The sequence below is a fragment of the Salminus brasiliensis genome, chromosome 3 (assembly GCF_030463535.1).
Source record: "Salminus brasiliensis chromosome 3, fSalBra1.hap2, whole genome shotgun sequence".
NCBI classification, from domain to species: domain Eukaryota; kingdom Metazoa; phylum Chordata; class Actinopteri; order Characiformes; family Bryconidae; genus Salminus; species Salminus brasiliensis.
The window spans coordinates 2,439,109-2,460,316 of record NC_132880.1 but is presented as its reverse complement, the minus strand read 5'-3'; the positions used below and the strand labels follow the sequence as shown (position 1 = coordinate 2,460,316).

The window sequence follows — 21,208 nt, the reverse complement described above, 5'->3', positions numbered from 1 at the left end:
TAGAGGAAGTGAGTATGGGGAGAGAAGAGGTAGAGTGAGAGAGAGAGAGAGAGAGAGAGAGAAAGTATTAATAAAGAGAGAGAGAGAGTATATTAATAAAGAGAGAGAGAGTATATTAATAAAGAGAGAGAGAGAGTATATTAATAAAGAGAAAGAGAGAGAGAGTATTAATAAAGAGAGAGAGAGAGTATATTAATAAAGAGAGAGAGAGAGTATATTAATAAAGAGAAAGAGAGAGAGAGTATTAATAAAGAGAGAGAGAGAGAATATTAATAAAGAGAGAGAGAGAGTATATTAATAAAGAGAGAGAGAGTATATTAATAAAGAGAGAGAGAGAGTATATTAATAAAGAGAAAGAGAGAGAGAGTATTAATAAAGAGAGAGAGAGAGAATATTAATAAAGAGAGAGAGAGAGAATATTAATAAAGAGAGAGAGAGAGAGAATATTAATAGAGAGAGAGAGAGAGACAGAGAGAGAGAGAGACAGAGAGAGAGACAGAGAGAGAGAGAGAGAGTATATTAATAAAGAAAGAGAGAGAGACAGAGAGAGAGTATATTAGTAAAGAGAGAGAGAGAGACAGAGAGAGAGAGAGAGAGAGTATATTAATAAAGAAAGAGAGAGAGAGTATATTAATAAAGAGAGAGAGAGAGACAGAGAGAGAGAGAGAGACAGAGAGAGAGACAGAGAGAGAGAGAGTATATTAATAAAGAGAGAGAGAGAGAGTATATTAATAAAGAGAGAGAGAGAGAGAGAGTATATTAATAAAGAGAGAGAGAGAGAGAGAGTATATTAATAAAGAGAGAGAGAGAGAGAGAGAGAGAGCATATCAATAAAGAGAGAGAGAGAGAGAGAGAGAGAGAGTATATTAATAAAGAGAGAGAGTATATTAATAAAGAGAGAGCGAGAGAGAGAGAGAGAGTATATTAATAAAGAGAGAGAGAGAGAGAGAGAGAGTATTAATAAAGAGAGAGAGTATATTAATAAAGAGAGAGCGAGAGAGAGAGAGAGTATATTAATAAAGAGAGAGAGAGAGTATATTAATAAAGAGAGAGAGAGAGAGAGAGAGAGTATATTAATAAAGAGAGAGAGAGAGAGAGAGAGAGAGAGAGAGAGTATATTAATAAAGAGAGAGAGAGAGAGAGAGAGAGAGAGAGAGTATATTAATAAAGAGAGAGAGAGAGAGAGAGAGAGAGAGTATATTAATAAAGAGAGAGAGAGAGAGAGAGAGAGAGAGAGAGAGAGAGAGAGTATATTAATAAAGAGAGAGAGAGAGAGAGAGAGAGAGAGTATATTAACTCGCCTTTTTCTGTTCTTAAACCAGCACTGAAGAACTCATTCACTCATCCACTCATGAATTGAGTGGAGGCTAAAGCTAATGCTAACACATACACACACACACACACACACACACACACAGGAAGTGATTAGACTGAAATAGGGCCTGGAGATGCTCAGTCCTACTGATTACACAAAAGTGGACAAAAGTATTGGGACACCTGCACCTCATTCACTGTTTCTTCTAAATCAAGGCCATTTAAAAGAGCTGACCTTGCTTTTGTTGGAGTAACTGTCTCTACTGTCCAGAGAAGAAGACCTTCTACTAGATTCTGGAGGAACATTGCTGTGAGGATTTGATTGCATTCAGCAACCAGAGCATTAGTGATATTTTCAGAAAGTTGAATGATCACCACCCCACCTCATCCATCCCAACTCCCCAACTCATCCCAAAAATCCAAAAGTACTGGATGGAGCTCCACCACCATCCATCATTCCAGACAACACAGTTCGTCCACTGCTCCACAGCTCCTCAATGCTGCTGGGGGGCTCCATACCCCTCCTCCAGCCCACGCCTGGCATTAGTTGATTAGTTCATGCTGATCAGCTTCACAGAGTCCTATTCTATTGGCAGTACTTCTTCTCTACAGGACTAGACAAGCTGTTCAGCAATGGGCGCAACTCAAAGTAGCCGAATGCATTCATTAGCAGGGGGGTGTCCACAAATATTCGGACATGCAGCATATGAAACCTCTGGTCCACGTTCAGAACCGGGCCTGCTTTGTGGGCCTGCAGCGTGGTTTTGAAGCTTGGTTTCTTTTCGAAAGTTTCTATTATTTTTTATTGCGCTGGATGAAAACGCGCGCATCATCTGGTACATACAGTGTTTCGGCCGTCTCCATTAAAATTCCACCAATTCAGTGTCTAATGAAATGGAAAATGTTGTTCTTGGCTGATGGAGCTTTAGAATTGATTCATGAATGGTTTTAGTCTCTGGATTTGACCAGGCTGACTGTCGCACTCGGGTCAAGTGCCCTCCACGCTAATGGGAGAGCAGAACCTGTTATTTGAGTGCAGAGCATACCACTGATGACAGCCATTTAGACTAATTCAGCTGATTACTGCCGCTGACGTTGGTGGCATACTTTTACTGCAAACATTTATTATCCCACATTAGCGCTCCGTCCTCGCAGTGTGACTGACTGGCCGAGAGGGCTAGTATCTCCCAGTAATGGCACTTGGAACAAATCTCTGCCAGTATCAATCCGCCTTCTTCGCCTGTACCCTAGCAACGACCAGAGGCCGCAGTAGTCCAGTTTAACCTGAAAGTTAACAAACCAGCCGACAGCAACCAACTCTTTAGCAGTTTTAGCAAAAAAACAAAAAACATGGTTCTTTACGGGTTCTTTAGGTGCCAATGGTCCTGTCGCTGGTTTACGTGTTGACCTCCTTTGGAGCCCTTTTGGTAGGTACTGACCACTGCATACCGGCAGCACCCCACATTGTTAAAGGTAGAAGATCCTTGAGGAACTTTCAGGGGTTCTATAGTGGAACCTCTTTGAGGAAACTGCTTTGAGGAACCTTCAAGGAACCTTTTTCGCCATAGTATAAGATCCTTGAGGAACCTTCAGGGTTTTTTTAGTTTAAAACTAAAACTAAAACTAAGGTGCTTTAAGGAACCTTCAAGAAAAGGTTTTTACAAGGTTCTGACCCTCCAATCGTGGAGAAAAGCGGCTCGGATTCGTATATTTGTTCATTTTTCATGGTTCCCTAGGGTTCTTTAGGTGCCAATGATCCTGTCGCTGGTTTACGTGTTGACCTCCTTTGGAGCCCTTTTGGTAGGTACTGACCACTGCATACCAGCAGCACCCCAGCAGTATTAGATCCTTGAGGAACTTTCAGGGGTTCTTCAGTTTGAAACTGTGGTGGAACCTCTCATAAGATTCTTTGAGGAACCTTCAAGGAACCTTTTTTTTGTCCAAAAAACTTAAAAGAGGTTTCTTCATAGTGGAAGATCCTTAAGAACCTTCAGGGGTTCTTCAGTTTGAAACTGTGGAGGAACCTCTTAAGGTGCTTTAAGGAACCTTCAAGAAAAGATTTTTCATGGTTCTTTAGGGGTTCTTTAGGTGCCAATGATCCCTCTCGCTGGTTCACGGGTTGTCCTCCTTTGGAGCCCTTTTGGTAGGTACTGACCACTGCATCCCGGCAGCACCCCAAATTGTTAAAGGCATAAGATCCTTGAGGAACTTTCAGGGGTTCTTCAGTTTGAAACTGTGGAGGAACATCTTAAGGTGCTTTAAGGAACCTTCAAGAAAAGATTTTTACAAGGTTCTGACCCTCCAATCGTCCAAGTAGCTCGGATTTGTACGTTTGTCCATGTTTCATGGTTCTTTAGGTTTCTTTAGGTGCCGATGATCCTGTCGCTGGTTCACGGGTTGTCCTCCTTTCAGTTTTCTTCCGTCATCAACCAAATCTAAAGGAAACTGAGCCTGTTTGGACTGAATGGAAATCAATGTGTGGCGTAACTGAATGAAGTTCATGCGACAGCTTCACAGTTCTGTTAGTCAAACCGTTGCTCTGTAATCAAGCCCAGAAAGCAGCCGTGCCGTCCGGCCCAGTGTGGAAATGGCCCTAAAGACAGAGCAAACTGTATGGACCTCATGGACTGAGGCTAATGTCAGAATCCTGACGAATGGCTGCTGGATGCTGACAGGTTTTTCGTGGAAGCGCTCGCAGACAGTCCCATTAAACCTCATTAGCTGAAAAATGAACGCATTTCTGGAAAATAAAGCGAGGGGCAGAGTGTGATGAAGTCCAGCTGGGAGTTTATGGTCTAACTTTTCTTTTTAGAGAGAAAAAAAACAGATATTGCTACAACATAACCATAAAAGCCAACATGGCCAACACTAATGGGCCTGGATTAATTAGTCCACGGCCAGGGGAAAAAAACAACAAAATGAAAACGGTTGCAGTCTGGGTGAGCGAATAGAAAACAGCTCCTGTATTAGTGCTTCATCCTTTGATTTCATCCAGTGAAAGGCTAATGACATGAATGCTGATGAAGACAAACACATAGGTCAGTACTCCAGCCTCTAGGTATTGCGGGGAGGTATTGCGGATTAAATATTGGGGTCTCTAGAATGGAAAACTGTATTTTTATGGCGTGGTTTAATAATACTGAGGTTTAAAATGTGACGAAGTGGAAGTGACGAGCTGTGAACCTCAAACCCTGCTGTTCCTCCTGTTAAAGAACCTCCAGCAAAACCAAAAGAGGGCTGGAAAACAGGCCAATCCCAAAACAGTAAAACTGTTACATCACAGTCTCGACTGGAATGTATTTGCCCGCTCAGCTTGCGATGGGCCTGATCCAGCATCGCTATCGCTTGGTTAACCTTGTTGCTACCGCCAAATTAGCATGGCCCAGCTGATGTGTGACCATGCCTATTGCTGTCCGTTAGCATAGTGCTAACTGCATGCCGACCTCGCCGTTACTGCATCTATAAAAAAATGGCCTCCTTGACGTGCTTTGGGACGAGTGTAATTATTTACGCGTGGAGGTTACACGATGCTAACAGACAAGTTATAGCTTCAGTAAGCTAACGCTAGCTACTGTGTTGCTGAATCAGGACCAGGAAGTGCACGCACAGCGTCTCGTAATATTTATGCGGCAGTTATAACTCTATAATAATTACATACCCCCTCGACTGTATTAGCTAGCATGCTACTCGTTAACCAGCAGAGTTGGTCCACCCCCTCGACTGTATTAGCTAGCATGCTACTCGTTAGCCAGCAGAGCAGGTCCACCTTTTCGGCTGTATTATCTAGCATGCTACTCATTAGCCAGCTGATGTAGCTAGCATGCTACTCGTTAGGCAGCAGAGCTGGTCCACCCTCTCGGCTGTATTAGCTAGCATGCTACTCGTTAGCCAGCAGAGCAGGTCCACCTTTTCGGCTGTATTAGCTAGCATGCTACTCATTAGCCAGCTGATGTAGCTAGCATGCTACTCGTTAGCCAGCAGAGCTGGTCCACCCCCTCGACTGTATTAGCTAGCATGCTACTTGTTAGCCAGCAGAGCTGGTCCACCCTCTCGGCTGTATTAGCTAGCATGCTACTCATTAGCCAGCAGAGCAGGTCCACCTTTTCGGCTGTATTAGCTAGCATGCTACTCATTAGCCAGCTGATGTAGCTAGCATGCTACTCGTTAGCCAGCAGAGCTGGTCCACCCCCTCGACTGTATTAGCTAGCATGCTACTTGTTAGCCAGCAGAGCTGGTCCACCCTCTCGGCTGTATTAGCTAGCATGCTACTGTTGCTGACCTATAAGTATGACGGCTGTGTGAAGAGGGGCAGTTAATCACATGCACGACTGTAACCACTGGAACAGTCGCGGGGATAGGAGTTGTCACACTGGTCCTAGTCGAACGGGTCAGTCCGTACGCCGCGGCCTTAGTAACCATTTGGCCCTGCAGTGGAAAAGAGGCCCATGTTATGACAAATGACCCATAATGACAGTCATTTTTAGCCAGAATGCCCCCCAAAGAGACTAAGTTGGTGACTACAGAAGCACCGTGTGAACCTGGGGGATTACTGAAGGCAGCAAGAGATCTAAACCGCAGCGTCTGAAGACTATTTTGGGTTGTTTTTTTGAACATCTCGTTTAGTCCTCTCCAAAAACGCATTGAGACAGCATTGAAAAACAGGACAGAAAATCCAAACCATCTCATGTAATTGGGTTGGAGTCCAGCCCTCGAGGCCTGGGGGGAAAGTGCTGGAGGTAAAGAACTGCACCGGCCTCAGAATTTCCACTGTAATTGGATTTGAAGAGGACGGTGCAGAAGAGAGGCGAAAGGAGATATAGAGGGGTTTAATTATTATTTTTTTACTCGGAAGGGCATCATGACATCACTCGCGATGCCTTCTACACATGTCCCTCGCTCTACCCATACTCTGCTCTTTCCATCACCGCCGAGCTCTTTCCTTCCTGGGGGTGATAATCAGACACATTATCTCCGCAGACCTCTCGTCCTCTCGTCCTCTCGGTCCTCTCTTTGTCTCTCCCTCTTTCCCACCTCAGAGGTGGGGCTTTGCAGACGTACAGGGCTGGAGAAACCCCATGCCCTGCCTGTGGAGGCTGTCTAGACTTGCGGGGCACAATGTTCCCGTGCCGAGGCAGGAGGCTAGTTTTAAGGAGGCCTGTGGAGAAATGGAATGGAAGAGGACGTGGAGTTCCTCTCCTGCAGGTCACAAGAAAGCCTCCTGTCCTTCGGCTATCAGGACTAGTCAGTTTAGTCATCTGACCGTTCTCATTTGCACTGCCTTAACTCCGCCCAGCCGACGTTAGTTACAGACGTTGATAGACGTTGATATCTGGACCAATGTCTAATGCCAACGCCAACTTGGCGTAGAATAGAGGTTATTTATATTTTGTTGCTTTTAAGTTGTGATGATAAATAACCCAAAACCAAAACGTCTTGCAAACGTCACATGCCAACGTTATATTGACGTAATATACCAACATGTAGCCGTGAGGTATGGGGACCTACATCCAACGTCTGCTAAACCTTAGAATGTTATCGTCCAAACAATGTAAAATGCTAACACTGTTAGATGTTGAAGTGTTGTTGCTGTTAAGTCATGGTGTTAAATGACCAAAAGGCAATGTCTGTCTAACGTTGGAGCTCAATGTTAACCAAATGTTGGTTTCTGATGGATGTGTGACTTTGATTTTCAAGCAAAAGTCAACGTCTGTCTAACGTTGGTTTCTGTCACATTTATGACTTTGATTTCTAACTGAAATTCAACGTCTGTCTAATGTTGGAGCTCGATGTTAACCAAATGTTGGTTTCTGATGGATATGACTTTGATTTCCAACTGGTATCAACGTCTGTCTAACGTTGGAGCTTAGTGTCAACCAAATTTCTGACACATTTATGACTTTGATTTCCAACCAAAATTAAACATCTGTCTAACGTTGGAGCTTGATGTCAACCAAATGTTGATTTCTGACGCATGTATGGCTTTGATTTCCAACCAAAATTAAACGTCTGTCTAACGTTGGAGCTTGATGTCAACCAAATGTTGATTTCTGACGCATTTATGACTTTGATTTCCAACCAAAATGAAACGTCTGTCTAACGTTGGAGCTCGACGTCAACCAAATGTTGGTTTCTGACGAAAGTGTGACTTTGTTCCCACGGAGCTCCAACCTGACCACCCTTGAACCTGAGCAAGTGAGGTCAGGATGTTGGATGATCACCACCCCACAGTTCCACTGCTCCAATGCTCACCCCTGTATCCCACACCAGTACTATTCCCACTAAATTTTGGAACATGCTGTGAGGATTTGATTGCCTTCAGCCTCACAGGAGCATTACTGAGGTCCTGTTCTGATGTCAGATGATAAGTTCAGCCACTCCAGCTCGACTCAGGAGTATTGGATGGAGCTACTTCATTCCACAGAACCAGAGAACACAGTTCCACTGCTCCGCAGCTCAGCAGCTCATACCCCTCTTGTTGACGGCAGGCCTCTGTATTACACATGACCTTACATGACCTCCCAGTGCTTTTCTGTGAAGATGATAGAACCCGTTAAAGCAGGTGAATTGCATTTAGTCGGAAGGTGTGTCTGAATACTGGACTGGTATCTCACATCAAAGGGACAGATATTGTTTAAACAGATCAAAGCTTTATGTTTTTTTTAATAATTTGTAATCCAGACACAGCATGACATCACAACCGACAGATCAAACTCCACAAAACTGAACTCACACGTACACAGAGCAGGCGGTGAAGTCTCTCTCTCTCTCTCTCTCACACACACACACACACACACACACATATTTCTTCAGTTTTTTCGTTCAGAAACAACATGTACTCTGGCTCCCTCTTGTGGTCATATTTGTGTATCACAGCAGTCAGCAAAGGTCCAGGGATCACACAGAGACTCAGTTCCACAACAGACAATACATACAGGACACTGGGGGGGGCGGCGGGGGGGAGGGGACAGGGGACGTATGAAAGGAAGGAGAGGAAAGAGAGGGAAAGCAAGCTGAATTCTAAATGAGAATTTGGTGACGGGTTTTAATAGGGGTGGACGACATGGCGATGATACGGCGATTCAGCGCTAAGTTACGCTGTGCTACACTTTTTTTCTGAGAGCTTCTGCATGTTCTCCCCTAGCCTCCCAAACTAGGGGTGCTGATACATGCTGACATTTTCACATCTTGACATCCTGGTCACAAATATCACAGTAGCCCACCGTTTCTTCCCAGAAGTGGTCAGCCTACCAAAAGACCTGCTCATATGACTTCTAAGGGACTGCAGGCCTCCCTTCGTCTCCATACGTCTGCTCACCTGATTTATCGGAGGGGAACCTCGGTTCTGAGGCTCCGGTAAAGCTAATGTGATGGGTGCTTGCCAGATAAGACATTAGCCTAAGAGCTAACCCTATTTATCCCTACGCACAAGCACCCGGTTAGCCTAAGAGCTAACCTAGCTAACCGGCGCCGCGGCTTCACCGGAGCTGTGTAACAGAGCCGCTTCTATGGTGGTGCAAAATGTTACGAGCAGACGTCTAGACGTTTGGGTAGATGTTTAGGATGTATCGCCTTCAGCCGAAGACGCAGATGGATACAGGTTAGATGGTGCTCCACAACACCCAGGTTTTTAATGTAGTGGTTATTAATACGCCTCTAACCGAGAGCATTACACTACTCACCGGCTGTTTATCACCACTGTGGTTGTACTCTATAGCAGTGGATCCGCAGTAGCACCTTGATATTTTGGACATGACCAGACCGGGGTGCACCGAGACCACCTGGAAAAAAAAACAGCTACATAAAGTAGCCGGCCTTCCCCAGCCTTTCAGCTACGTTGCTAATGTTGCTGCTGCCGCCTTGATGATGCCAATTTGTTTGGTTTGCAACCATTACAATGAAGCTCTGGTTGGTCGGCCTGTAAAAAAATCGGGACTCAGGGTGAAAGGGCCTCGTTCTCTGTCCACAGGGGACAATTCTGTTCACACCAGAGCCGCATTTTAACGACAAGTGTGAACAGAACCCGGTCCGAGTGGATGCAGATACTGTCCGGATACAGAGCGCATGTTAATGGCAGGTGTAAATAGGCTCTAGACTAACTGTGACACCGTGCAGTTCTGACTGCATAAGTGTGGCAGTGCTGGACTTGGTCCACCTTCTCAAACTCAGACACAAAAAAGTATCGGATGTTATGTTTTTTGCCATATCGTCCAACCCTACGATTTACTAAGCCTACAAACGGGAGGCCTCACAGTGCAGAAATATGATGCTACTACTGGTCTGCTGTTCCAACACTGGAGGAACCCACCATGTTCCTCAACTTCCAGTCAGCTCCATATCATCTGGATTACTGAATCCCTGGATGCCCTTTATTTCTGACATTCTCAGCCCTTTATTCACAGTCCAGATCCCACAATGCACTTCCCTTATCCTTTCCCTTATCCCTTATCTCCTCGTTCTGTTTCTGATCATATTAACTACCCCCCCACACACACCCCAAACTTCCAGTGTTCTTCATAGTTCTGAACCTGAGGATAAACAGCATCATCTGAGAGCAACAGTGTCCAAACGAACCTCAACCCCAGTGATCCCTGGCTCTGCTGCCTTACCCCGAGGGAGCAGAGTGCAGGGAGCGTCTGTAGGGCTTGTGGTGGAGACTGGAACACAGCCCAGGCCTCCTAATCACAGTATCGTCAACAGTGTGAAGTTCTAATCTGCACCCCCGTCCCGGGTTTAGCAGAGGTCCGAGACGTAGTCGAAGTCTCTGAACCAGTCCTGGTCTTTGCGGGAAAGTGTCCGGCGCTCGCGGGGCGGAGTCAGAGCCGGAGCCTCCGCGGTGAACTCGGCGTCGAAATTGCTGACGTCCTCCTTCCCTCCTACAGACGGTACGAAGGGGGGGACCACTTTCCTCTGCAGGAGAGCCTCCCAGTCGATGTTCTAAAAAGACACAGATAGGTATAAGCACCTTTATTTTTAACTGGGTTTAAAATATGACATGTTGGGGACCCCGAGTGGTCCAGCGGAATAAGGCACTGTAGCTAAGACCACAGGAGTTGTGGTTTAGTCATGCCGAGGCCCTGAAGGAGCTAAATTGGCCTTGCACTCTCTAGGGTGGGTAGATGACGCTCTCTCCCCATAATGCAGTGCTGGCCAATGCATCAGAGCCTGGTTCACTGCGCTTTAGTTCTAAAAAAAGGGCTGACGGCTTTTGGGACGGAGGAGGCGTGTATCGGCCTTCACCCTCCCAGTGTTGGGAACATTGCATGTGATAAGAGGGGGATATGTATGGTTTGGGTAACTGGTGACCCAAATTGGGCAGAAAATGGTGTAAATGGGTGAAAATGACGCGTTCAAGCCAATAAACACATTAAAGTACAGCTTGGTTATTAATCTTAAGACTTAATCTTCCATAAATCCTGAAGATTAAAGGAAAAGAGTCTCGAAACAGTAAATATTTAGGGGTCATAATCATGAAGGGGAGCCAGTTGGAGCTCTATAGGACAGTATGTATATTTATGCAGATTTTTTTTTATCTCTATAGTAGCGAACCAAAACTGCAAATACAGGAAAAAGGAAAACATCAATCAAACATCAATATGATGTCATATATTTTTATTCCTGGCTGTAAAAAATTTAACGCCACTCAAAATGTCTCACCCTGAAGAACGGCTGCTTCTTCACATCCTCTGCGTCTCTTTCAGTGGAGCCCAGCCTCCTCTCAGGGTTCCTTCTGAGCAGCTGTCAAAACAACACAACAGCTGTCAGTCAAAGCAGCCAGTCAATCACACGATAGAAGTTAAACCTTATAAATACATTTAATAATCTATATTCATATCATTTATAAATATAAATATCCCAGATGTTCTGTGCTGTTCTGTGCTGTGCTGTGATCTGATTGGTGGAGGGCCCTCACCCGTCTCATTAGACTGATGGCTTCTGTAGAAAGGAATCGTGGGTAGCGTACTTCATCATTCACAATGCTGTCGAACACCTCCTCCTCATCATCACCTGGGAATGGGGACTACACACACACACACACACACACACACACATATATACATATATATATAACACATAATGTAAATAAAGGTATGTAGGAGTTAATGGTGATAATTAAAGAGGAAGAGGAGGAGGAAGAGGAGGAGGAAGAGCAGCATAACACACACAAAAGCCCACACATGCTCTCACCTCCCCAACCAGCATCTCGTAGATGAGCACCCCGAGCCCCCACCAGTCCACCGCTCGAGTATAAGAGGAATCAGTCAGAACCTCCGGAGCCAAAAACTCTGGAGTACCGCAGAAGGTACTCGTCCTGTCCCCGTAACCCATCCCTGCAGAGAGAGAGAGAGAGAGAGAGAGAGACAGAGAGAGAGAGAGAGAGAGAGAGAGAGAGAGAGAGACAGAGAGAGAGAGAGAGAGAGAGACAGAGAGAGAGAGAGAGAGAGAGAGAGAGAGAGAGAGACAGAGAGAGAGAGAGAGAGAGAGAGAGAGAGACAGAGGACTTCTTACCGACATCTAACCACAATAATGGCATTTTTAAGGAGGTTATATCCATAAGTTTGTGGACACCTGCTCCTCCAGTGTTTCTTCTGACATCAAGGGTATTAGCAAGCAGTTTGTCCCCCTTGGCCTCAACTAATAGCCTCTATGCCTCTAGGAGGATGTACACTACATGTCGGAACATTGCTTTAAGGGACGATTTGATTGTTTTCAGCCACACAAGATCATCAGTGAGGCCAGGTACTGATGTTGGGTCATTAGTTCTACCACATGGGAGGATACTGGATACTGGAGCTCCATCTCTCTAGAGAAGACAGGAGGAACCCAGTGTTGTGGGTTCAACCCATGCTACCCCTCAAGCCCATGCTTGGCTTTGAGGATGGAGACCTTAGGCTCCTCCAGAGCCTCCTCTATGGAGACTATGCAAGCCTACGCCCACTGCAGCACTATGCCCACAACTCCGCAGACAGGGGTAGGTTCCCTGGTGGGTTTGGATGGTAAATAAAGTGACTATAAAGTTGTGTTGTAGTCATGACGACTGATACCTGGTTCCATTCATCACCACTGGAGCCATTTCACACCAAACCAACTGGCGAAATTTAGTATTTAGAAGGCGTCTGCAAACTTATGTACTGACTGCATATGTCGGTGATTGGCGATGTTTACACACCCTCTTTGCACAGGCCGAAGTCAGCGATCTTCACGAAGCCGTCAGTGTCCAGCAGCAGGTTATCCAGCTTCAGGTCCCTATTAAAGGATATATATACAGTATATACTACAAGGCCTAGGGTCCATGTGTGTGTGTGTGTGTATGTATATATAAAGGATGTATAAAGGATGTGGCAATTTCTCAATATTTAGTGATTTAATTTACAACAATTTGGATTATAATAATTACAATATTATTATTAAACAATAATAATTAATTAATTAATTCCATAACATCCCCTTCTGTGTGTGTTTGCTTACCTGTACACAATCTTATTGTCATGAAGGAACTGAAGGCCCAAAACCACACAAGCAGCATAGAACCTAAACGACACACACACACACACACACACACACACACAGGTTTATACATTTATATATATATATATATTCTTCATTCATCAACTAATTTAATTAACTAATTTAATTTAACTAATAAATTAATCAACAAATTCTCTGATTATGTTAATAGCTAGCTGAGTAGTCATTTAGGTCACTCTAAGTGTGCACACACACACACACACACACACACACGTGCACTCACACAGAGCGCGGCTCAGAGAAGACGTCGGCGTGGATGTGCATCATCAGGTCTCCTCCGGCCGTGTACTCCATGACAAAACACACGTGCTCCTCGGTCTGAAAGCACGCAAACAGGTTGACCAGGAACGGGTGGTGAGAACTGTTCACCGTCTCGAAGATCCTCTTCTCACACATCAGACTGAGAGAGAGAGAAAGAGAGGGAGCTGTATGTGATACACTAAGGTGTAATCCCCCACCGGGGTTATTCTCTGGTAACGGAAGGGTTAATCAGGCAGAGGGTGAACTGTGCACGACTGAGACGTGACTCCATAGACAATACACACCAGTGAAAGCCATTGTGGCACCCAGGGAGCAGAGAGAGTGAAGGGCCTTGCTCAAGGACCCAACAGTGGCAGCTTGCAGAGCCCGGGTATTGAACCCACAACCCTGTCATCAAAAGCCCGGGGCTCTAACCGCTGATTCACCACTGCCCCATCACATCAGTATAAGAAGATCAGGTTCCAGTGAGGAGCCCTGAGGGCCTTCTAGGCCTCCAGAGAAATTAGAGCCTTATGAATTTGGCGGGAAACAAAAGGGTTAAAATTGTGAAAATTGTCCAATCAGGAGAGCGAGTGGTTCCATTGGTCAGGACTTCATGAGCAGAACTGAAGAACTGAAGGTGTCAGATTACCATCCAGCATAATCAGGAACTGACTGAGGAATCAACCAGCCAATCGGTTTCAGTCATGAAACAGCGCTCTAGTCCTTTTCGGGGGGGTTCTAGATACGTCCCTGGCTGTGAATATGAACAGCAGTCTAACCAGGATTCAGTCAGCAGACAGACGAGGTGAACATGTGCCACAGCTATCTGGGTCTAATCTAGAACAGCCAAAACATGTTCGAGTGCACGGTCATTAGCTTCGTGTTAACATACTACAGGAATCCCTATTGGAGGGCTAGCAGAAATTAGCATCATGGTACTGGTGGGTTTTTTCCCATACCTCTCGACTTCATCTCGGGCTACAATGTCTCCCTTCTTCAGCGCTTTGATGGCATACAGAGTACCAGAGCGCTTGTGCTCAGACAACAACACCTGAAACACAAACAGCAGAATGTAACACACACAACTAGTAACTTCAGGCTCCTGCAGATGGCGCTGCACATGATGATCCGGCTATAAATGCCTGCAGGGTGTGTGACTGGACTCATAGACGAATCTGCAGGTGGATGGAAGCTTATGGTCATACGGGTCTACCAGCAGTGGCAGAGGGAGTGCAGGGAGTGGCACTTAAGACTTCAGCTTAAGATTTATTGTAGACTGTAGATGATTTCTGCCACTGCTGGTAGACCCGTATGACCGTAAGCTTCCACACACCTGCAGATTCTGCTTCTTCCTTCACGCTGTGGTCTCTGGCCACGCCCAGATGCAGTCAATCACTCCTTTTAGCCAATCATTAACTGCATCTGCTTTGCGACCCATTTTCCACACATCCAACCAGACCCTCACTCCACCGTACCACCTCTTCTCCATCTATGAATCCCATCACACACCCCACACGTATTCATAGCCCGCTCATCCTCGTGCAGCGCCATCTGCAGGAGCCTGAAGTTAATACCACCTTAAACAAGCAAGGTGACTAATATTTTGTCCTTTATAGCTCCTCCTCCTCCAATCTCCGTCCTTCGTGTCCATGACGAAGATTTCCGCTACTGCAGCTTTATGCCAATGTGTGTGTGTGCTGTGTGTACCTTGCCAAAATGGCCCCTGCCCAACACAGCAACCAGTCGGAAGTCCTGCAATGAAAGCGGACCTTTGCTCTGTCTACACACACACACACACACACACACACACACACACACACACAGAAACACATACACACACACACACAATAAAAAACATTAACAGGTGGGTTTCTGACCGTGTCCTTTCTAACACAGAAAACTTGACCAGTCATGCGGTTGGAAAACAATCTGGCAGGTGACCTTCCCGGGCGCCGGGGTCGTGCCGGGGTCCCAGCTCCACAGCACCAGCCAATAGACAGCTGTGCCGGCCACTGTCGCATTGAGAGTGATGAGTGGATGGAGAGAGCGCCATCAACCCACCCGGAGAGAGCACGACCATTTGTGCTCTCTCAGACTCATCAGGCAGCTGATGGCAAAGCGGCATGGCTCGGGACTCGAACCCGCAACCCCCGCGGCTCCATAATTAATGTCCTGGTCTGGACATTTGTGTCCACACATGCAGCTCCTCCGGATAATGTCTGGATGCGCTCTAGGGGGAGATCCGAGGGACTGAAGTCCGCTCCTATTCTCTGCCTATAGGGGTTAATATGCAGCTCTAGACTGAATCTCTCAGCTTCAGGACAGAGGTCATGGGGTTCCAGAAGGTTGTTGTTAACATCTGAGCTTTGCCTGGAGCAGTCAGGGTGTGTTTGGAGGGTGTAGAAAGTACTTCCCTCAACATCTTGCGTGTGGGTGTGTGTGTGAGAACATCACGCTGTGTGTGTGTGAGTGAGTGAGTAGGTCGTACAGCATGTTGGCCTGGTCTAGCGAGCTCCATATTGTGTGACAGCAGGACACGTACCTGCGCTGGGAATTGTGGGAGCTGACCCTGCAGACTTGTCGGTCTGGAGCCAAATCAGGAGGAGAGAACGGCTCTATAACCTGAGAGAGAGAGAGAGAGAGAGAGAGAGAGAGAGAGAGAGAGAGGGAGAGAGACCACATGGGGTTTAAAGGGAGAGCTATGCTATCCGGTGGGGTACTTTCAGCAGGCCCTACAGGTGTCCACCATTTCTGAGGCGTTCCCTAACGTGACACCTCACTGATGTTGCCCAAAATTCAGACATTTAATAATTCAGGGCAGTGACCCAATCCACCTGAATCAGCTCACGCTCACTCTGTAAAAAAACAACAACCAAAAAACACAGCGCATCCAACAAGAACTACAGCCTAGTGTGCATCTTCTACACAGAGGCTTTACACCACCAAACACATGTTCGTGCACAGGCTGGATGACCACTAGGGGGCCAGCGGAAAGATGTTAACCTGTATGGACTCATCAGGGTCCAAACCCTGTGAGATGTTTTTTTTGTCCCGACATCAGTTATTAGGAGGTAAAATGTAGCGAATTGATTATTATATTTGATATTTAAACCTTAGACTTTCATTTTATGCAACAGTTTGAGTTAATCAGTATTGCTATTACGCAAAGACTCATATCTACAAAAAGCAGCTTTACAGAAGAAGGCAAAAGTAAAAAAAAAGGTAACTTTCAGTGGAAAAAGATTTCATTCCATTTATGTCGTTTTTCACTTTTTGGCCTAATTTTAAAGAATCATGAAGAATGGACCAATAGAAATGCTCCAAAATGACTTGGAATAAAATCTTTTTGTATTGACTTCTATTAAAAGTTAAGAAGGTTTTTTCCTTCTCCTGTAAAGCTGCTGTTTTGGAGATATGCTATTCTGACAAAAGTATTGGGACACCTGCTCATTCACTGTTTCTTCTAAAATCAAGATTAGTTTAGTTAATGAAGTTTCTCCTGCTTTTGTTGGAGTAACTGTCTCTACTGTCCAACTTAAAGCAGCTGAATGCATTAATTAGAAGAGGTGTCCACAAAGTTTTGGACATGTTGTGTATCTAGTAAATACAACAGCAGAAGGAGGTCGAGAGAAGGATGAGCTCTGAACCCGAGCTACAGAACAGCACACACTCTCTATCTCTCTCTCTCTCTCACACACACACACACACACACACACACACACACACACACCATCATCCAGTGTGTGTTTGTTCCTCTTCGTCTGTTTTGCCTGTTTTTTCTGCTCCCTCTTTGTCTTCCTGTCTCCCTCGTTACTGCTAATTAGTCCTCTACAAACACAGCTTCATAATTAATCCTGTAATCTCAGACCCTGCTGACCACACCATCTGTCCAGCCCCCCACCCCCACCTCCACCCCTCGTTACCTAATGCAGCGCTGTGCAAAGTGTCTGACTGTCTTCCAATTGAGTTAAAGCTGCCCAGTAAACAGACTGCATTCATCCACTCTCTCTCCCCTCACTCTCTCTCTCTACCCTCTCTTTCTCTCACTCTCTCTCTTTTTCTCTATCCCTCACTCTCTCTGTCTCTATCCCTCTCTCTTTCTCTATCCCTCTCTCTCTCTCTATCCCTCACTCTCTCTCTCTCTCTATCCCTCACTCTCTCTTTATCCCTCTCTCTCTTTCTCTCTACCCTCTCTCTCTCTCTCTTTCTCTCTACCCTCTTTCTCTCTCTCTATCCCTCACTCTCTCTCTCTCTCTCTATCCCTCTCTCTCTCTCTCTCTCTATCCCTCTCTCTCTCTATCCCTCTCTCTCTCTGTCTCTCTACCCCCTCTCTCTCTTTCTCTCTATCCCTCACTCCCTCTCTTTCTCTATCCCTCTCTCTCTCTCTGTCTCTATCCCTCTCTTTTTCTCTATGCCTCACACTCTCTCCCTCTCTCTCCCTCTCTCTTTCTCTCTCTATCCCCCCCCCTCACTCTCTCTTTATCCCTCTCTCTCTTTCTCTCTACCCTCTCTCTCTCTCTCTTTCTCTCTACCCTCTTTCTCTCTCTCTATCCCTCACTCTCTCTCTCTCTCTCTATCCCTCAGTCTCTCTCTATCCCTCTCTCTCTCTTTTTCTCTACCCTCTCTCTCTCTATCCCTCTCTCTCTCTGTCTCTCTACCCCCTCTCTCTCTTTCTCTCTATCCCTCACTCCCTCTCTTTCTCTATCCCTCTCTCTCTCTCTGTCTCTATCCCTCTCTTTTTCTCTATGCCTCACACTCTCTCCCTCTCTCTCCCTCTCTCTTTCTCTCTCTATCCCCCCCCTCTCTCTCTCTCTGTTTCTCTCTCTCGCTCTCTCTCTCCCCTCACTCTCTCTCTCTCTGTTTCGCTCTCTCTCTCTCTGACTCGCCCCTCTCTCTCTCTCTCTCTCTCTCTCTCTCTCTCCTGAGGCAGTATTTTCTCATATTTCACTGCTGGTTCAACAGAAGGGCATCAAATATCTTCCTCCAGATTAATGCCTGTGGTGTAATGTGTCCCAATACTTTTGTCCGTATGGTGTGGACATATATGTCTCGCTCTGTGTCTGTCTCTCACCTGCAGTGGTGTGTCTGGAACGTCTCTGCGGCTCTCTGACCGTGAGGGAGATTCACTGTCCAGCTGCAGCTTCTCCACTGAGATCACCCTGAAACACGAACACACTCCGTAACCCTCACTGACCTCACCTCTGCAACGAGCGCACACACAGCTAAAGAACCCTTTCTCAGTACTATCTAGAACTCAGTAGCACTGAAAAGGGTTCCACTATGTTTCCACTATGGTACTATATAGAACTCTGTAGCACTGAAAAGTGTTCCACTATCGTTACAGTTAAAGAACCCTTTTTCAGAACTATCTAGAACTCTGTAGCACTGATAAGGATTCCACTATTGTTACAGCTGTGTAACAATAGTGTGTGTGTGTGTATGTGTGTGTGTGTGTGTGTGTGTGTGTGTGTCCCCTCACCCTGTGTGGTGTGTGTGTGAGTTGTGTGAGTAGCTGTTGGTGGAGGTGCTGGTTGGGATCATGTTCTTTATCAGTCGGACCCAGGTGGCAATGTCCACGTCCATCTGCTTGGCTCGCAAAAACGCTTTACCTAAAGTAAACAACAACAACAACAAACAACAACAATAAACAACAACAATCCCCCCATTCCCTGAGCCCCCCTCTCCCTGTGTATTCCCTCCATGTTCCGCCTGTACCCAGGAATCACCTGTGCTGTTTTATCAGCTCCACTAGATGGCGATGGAGAGCCTGAGAGCCTGAGAGCAGCTCAGCTGAGCTCTGACCAGTTCACACCCATCCTCCGCTGGTAGTTTAGGTCAGGAGATGGGGGTTTGTAGCTGATCTCAGATCAGTGCTATGGTCATGTGTTTATTACTGAGCTTTAGTTCAACCGACCTTTAGCAACGGTTGCTAGGCTGGAATCTGAGCTTCCCAGAACGTTAAGGAAAATCCCGGATGAGCTGAGCTGGACTACGCTGCTGCAGCCAATCAGAAGCAGACGGACTGGAAACAACGACAGTGACCTAGTCGCCATGCTAATACTGCTATTCTACATCTGATTCCTTCTAACCGTCGAACGTAGAGGCTTTGACTGACGAAGCTTGTCCAACCTGGCAACAGTTGCTATGAAAGGACACATCTGGGCGAGAGACGCCAGCCGATTATAGTCACGCTAGTCTCTCTCTCACCTTGTTGTTTGGAGAACACTTTCTTTTGCCGCTGCAGCCGAGGACCTCTCTCTATTACAGGGTTAAAGAACGTCACCTGAAACACACACACACACACACACACACACACACAGCTAACCAGAGTGCTTTAAAGCATGTGTTTGTTTACATTTCCAAGACAAAGAGAGCCGAGGGAACCTATAATCCTATAAACCTAAAGATCATAACATCCTGACCTCATTAACGTGAATACAATCAAATCCTCACAGCAATGGTGCTCCAAAATCTAGTACAAAGTCCTCTTCCCTGGACAGTAAAGACAGTTACTCCAAGCAGGTGTCCCAATACTTTTGACTTATTACTAAATATAGATACTCAAAAGTATTGGGACACCTGCTCTTTCATTGTTTCTTCTGAAATTAAGGGTATTAAAAAGAGTTTCTCCTTGAACGGGAAGAAGGCTTTCTACTAGATTCTGGAGCAGCATTGCTGTGTGGATTTGATTGCATACAGCAACAAAATGAACACCACCCCACCTTAACCTTAAAAGTACTGGGTGGAGCTCCTCCATCCATCATTCCATAGAACACAGTTCTTTCACTGCTCCACAGCTCCTCAATGCTGTTTATTATCTTCTCCAGAGAGTCCTATTCTATTGGCAGTACTTCTTCTCTACAGGGACTAGACAAGCTGTATGTGTGCATTTGCACATCTGTGTCAGCAATGGGTGTAACTTAATGTAAATAAAGTAGCTTAATGCATTCATTGGATGGGGTGTCCACATACTTTTGGACATATAATGGTGTATAATACACATATAGTATTATTACATATATTATATTATATATGTAATAATAATATTATTACATATTATAATTACATAAACATGAATGTAGGGGGGTTGTGTGTGTGTGTGTGTGTGTGTGTGTGTACCTCAGCGAGCAGCAGACCCTGTGGTTCTAACTCCAGCTGTATTCTGTGTCTCTGGTTGTCCAGGAAATCCTCCAGTTTGAGGTACTTCAGAGCACAGAGAGAGCGATAATCCCTCCAATACACGGCTATCTCCATCTCTCTGGACTGAAGGAGATACACACACTCATTACATACAACAATAGACACAGACACACACACACACACACACACACACACACACACTCATAAGCACACACATACCCTCTCCAATTCTAGGGTAAAGCTCTGGTCCCACGCTTGATCTCCTACTGTCTTCCAGCTCGTCTGACCAACCACTGTGTTCTCCAGCTTTAATACAGCGCTGACCTCGGCTGAAAACACACACACACACACACACACACACACACACACACACACACACAAATCGTCATTGAGAGACCTACAGTATGAGCACAATAGACACATTATAATTAAAACGCTATCTAGCATGATTTACATTAGCCTTGCAATGTATGAACAGAGACACACAGTGTCACTGATGTGAAGCACCAAAAACTGCTCGAGTACCAACAGCACCCCCTTGTGGAGGATCCTGAGTCTGCTTAGCATGAGTGAGTGAATAAGTGAGTGACAGAGGGAGTTACAACCAGGTCCATGTGGTCATCACATCAATACACACCAACAACATCATGATTGGCTCGTGCACATATTACAGTTTTATCAACGTGATACACCAAAGGTCCAAATGTTTGTGGACACCCTTTCTAATGAATGCATTCAGCTGCTTTAAGTTGCACCCATTGCTGACACAGATGTGAAAATGCACACATACAGCTTGTCTTGTCCTTGTAGAGAAAAAGTGCTGCCAATAGAATAGGACCCTCTGGAACAGATAATAAACATGAAGCTATTGGCACCATGCTGCCTAATGCCAGGCGAGGGCTAGAGGGGTATAAAGCCCCCCAGCATTGAGGAGCTGTGGAGCAGTGGAAGAACTGAGCTGATTGATGATGCTCCATCTAGTATT

General features: G+C 45.7%; 1 protein-coding gene across 2 annotated transcripts in view; it reads right to left on the bottom strand.

Annotated features, from left to right (window-relative positions):
• Positions 1 to 7,956: 7,956 nt before the first annotated feature.
• The window catches only part of pkn1b (protein kinase N1b), a 45,931-nt gene continuing 32,679 nt past the window's right edge, over positions 7,957 to 21,208 (bottom strand). For both annotated transcript variants that reach the window (XM_072675158.1, XM_072675157.1), the window contains exons 8-22: positions 20,443 to 20,552; positions 20,203 to 20,346; positions 19,291 to 19,366; positions 18,563 to 18,692; positions 18,155 to 18,242; positions 15,626 to 15,705; positions 14,791 to 14,863; positions 14,043 to 14,134; positions 13,064 to 13,240; positions 12,781 to 12,843; positions 12,482 to 12,558; positions 11,500 to 11,642; positions 11,225 to 11,332; positions 10,969 to 11,049; positions 7,957 to 10,248 (exon numbers count right to left, since the gene is read on the bottom strand). In XM_072675158.1, the coding sequence (XP_072531259.1) occupies positions 10,045 to 10,248; positions 10,969 to 11,049; positions 11,225 to 11,332; positions 11,500 to 11,642; positions 12,482 to 12,558; positions 12,781 to 12,843; positions 13,064 to 13,240; positions 14,043 to 14,134; positions 14,791 to 14,863; positions 15,626 to 15,705; positions 18,155 to 18,242; positions 18,563 to 18,692; positions 19,291 to 19,366; positions 20,203 to 20,346; positions 20,443 to 20,552 (1,646 nt within the window). In that variant the 3' untranslated portion in view covers positions 7,957 to 10,044. The remainder of the gene's footprint in view (positions 10,249 to 10,968; positions 11,050 to 11,224; positions 11,333 to 11,499; positions 11,643 to 12,481; positions 12,559 to 12,780; positions 12,844 to 13,063; positions 13,241 to 14,042; positions 14,135 to 14,790; positions 14,864 to 15,625; positions 15,706 to 18,154; positions 18,243 to 18,562; positions 18,693 to 19,290; positions 19,367 to 20,202; positions 20,347 to 20,442; positions 20,553 to 21,208) is intronic.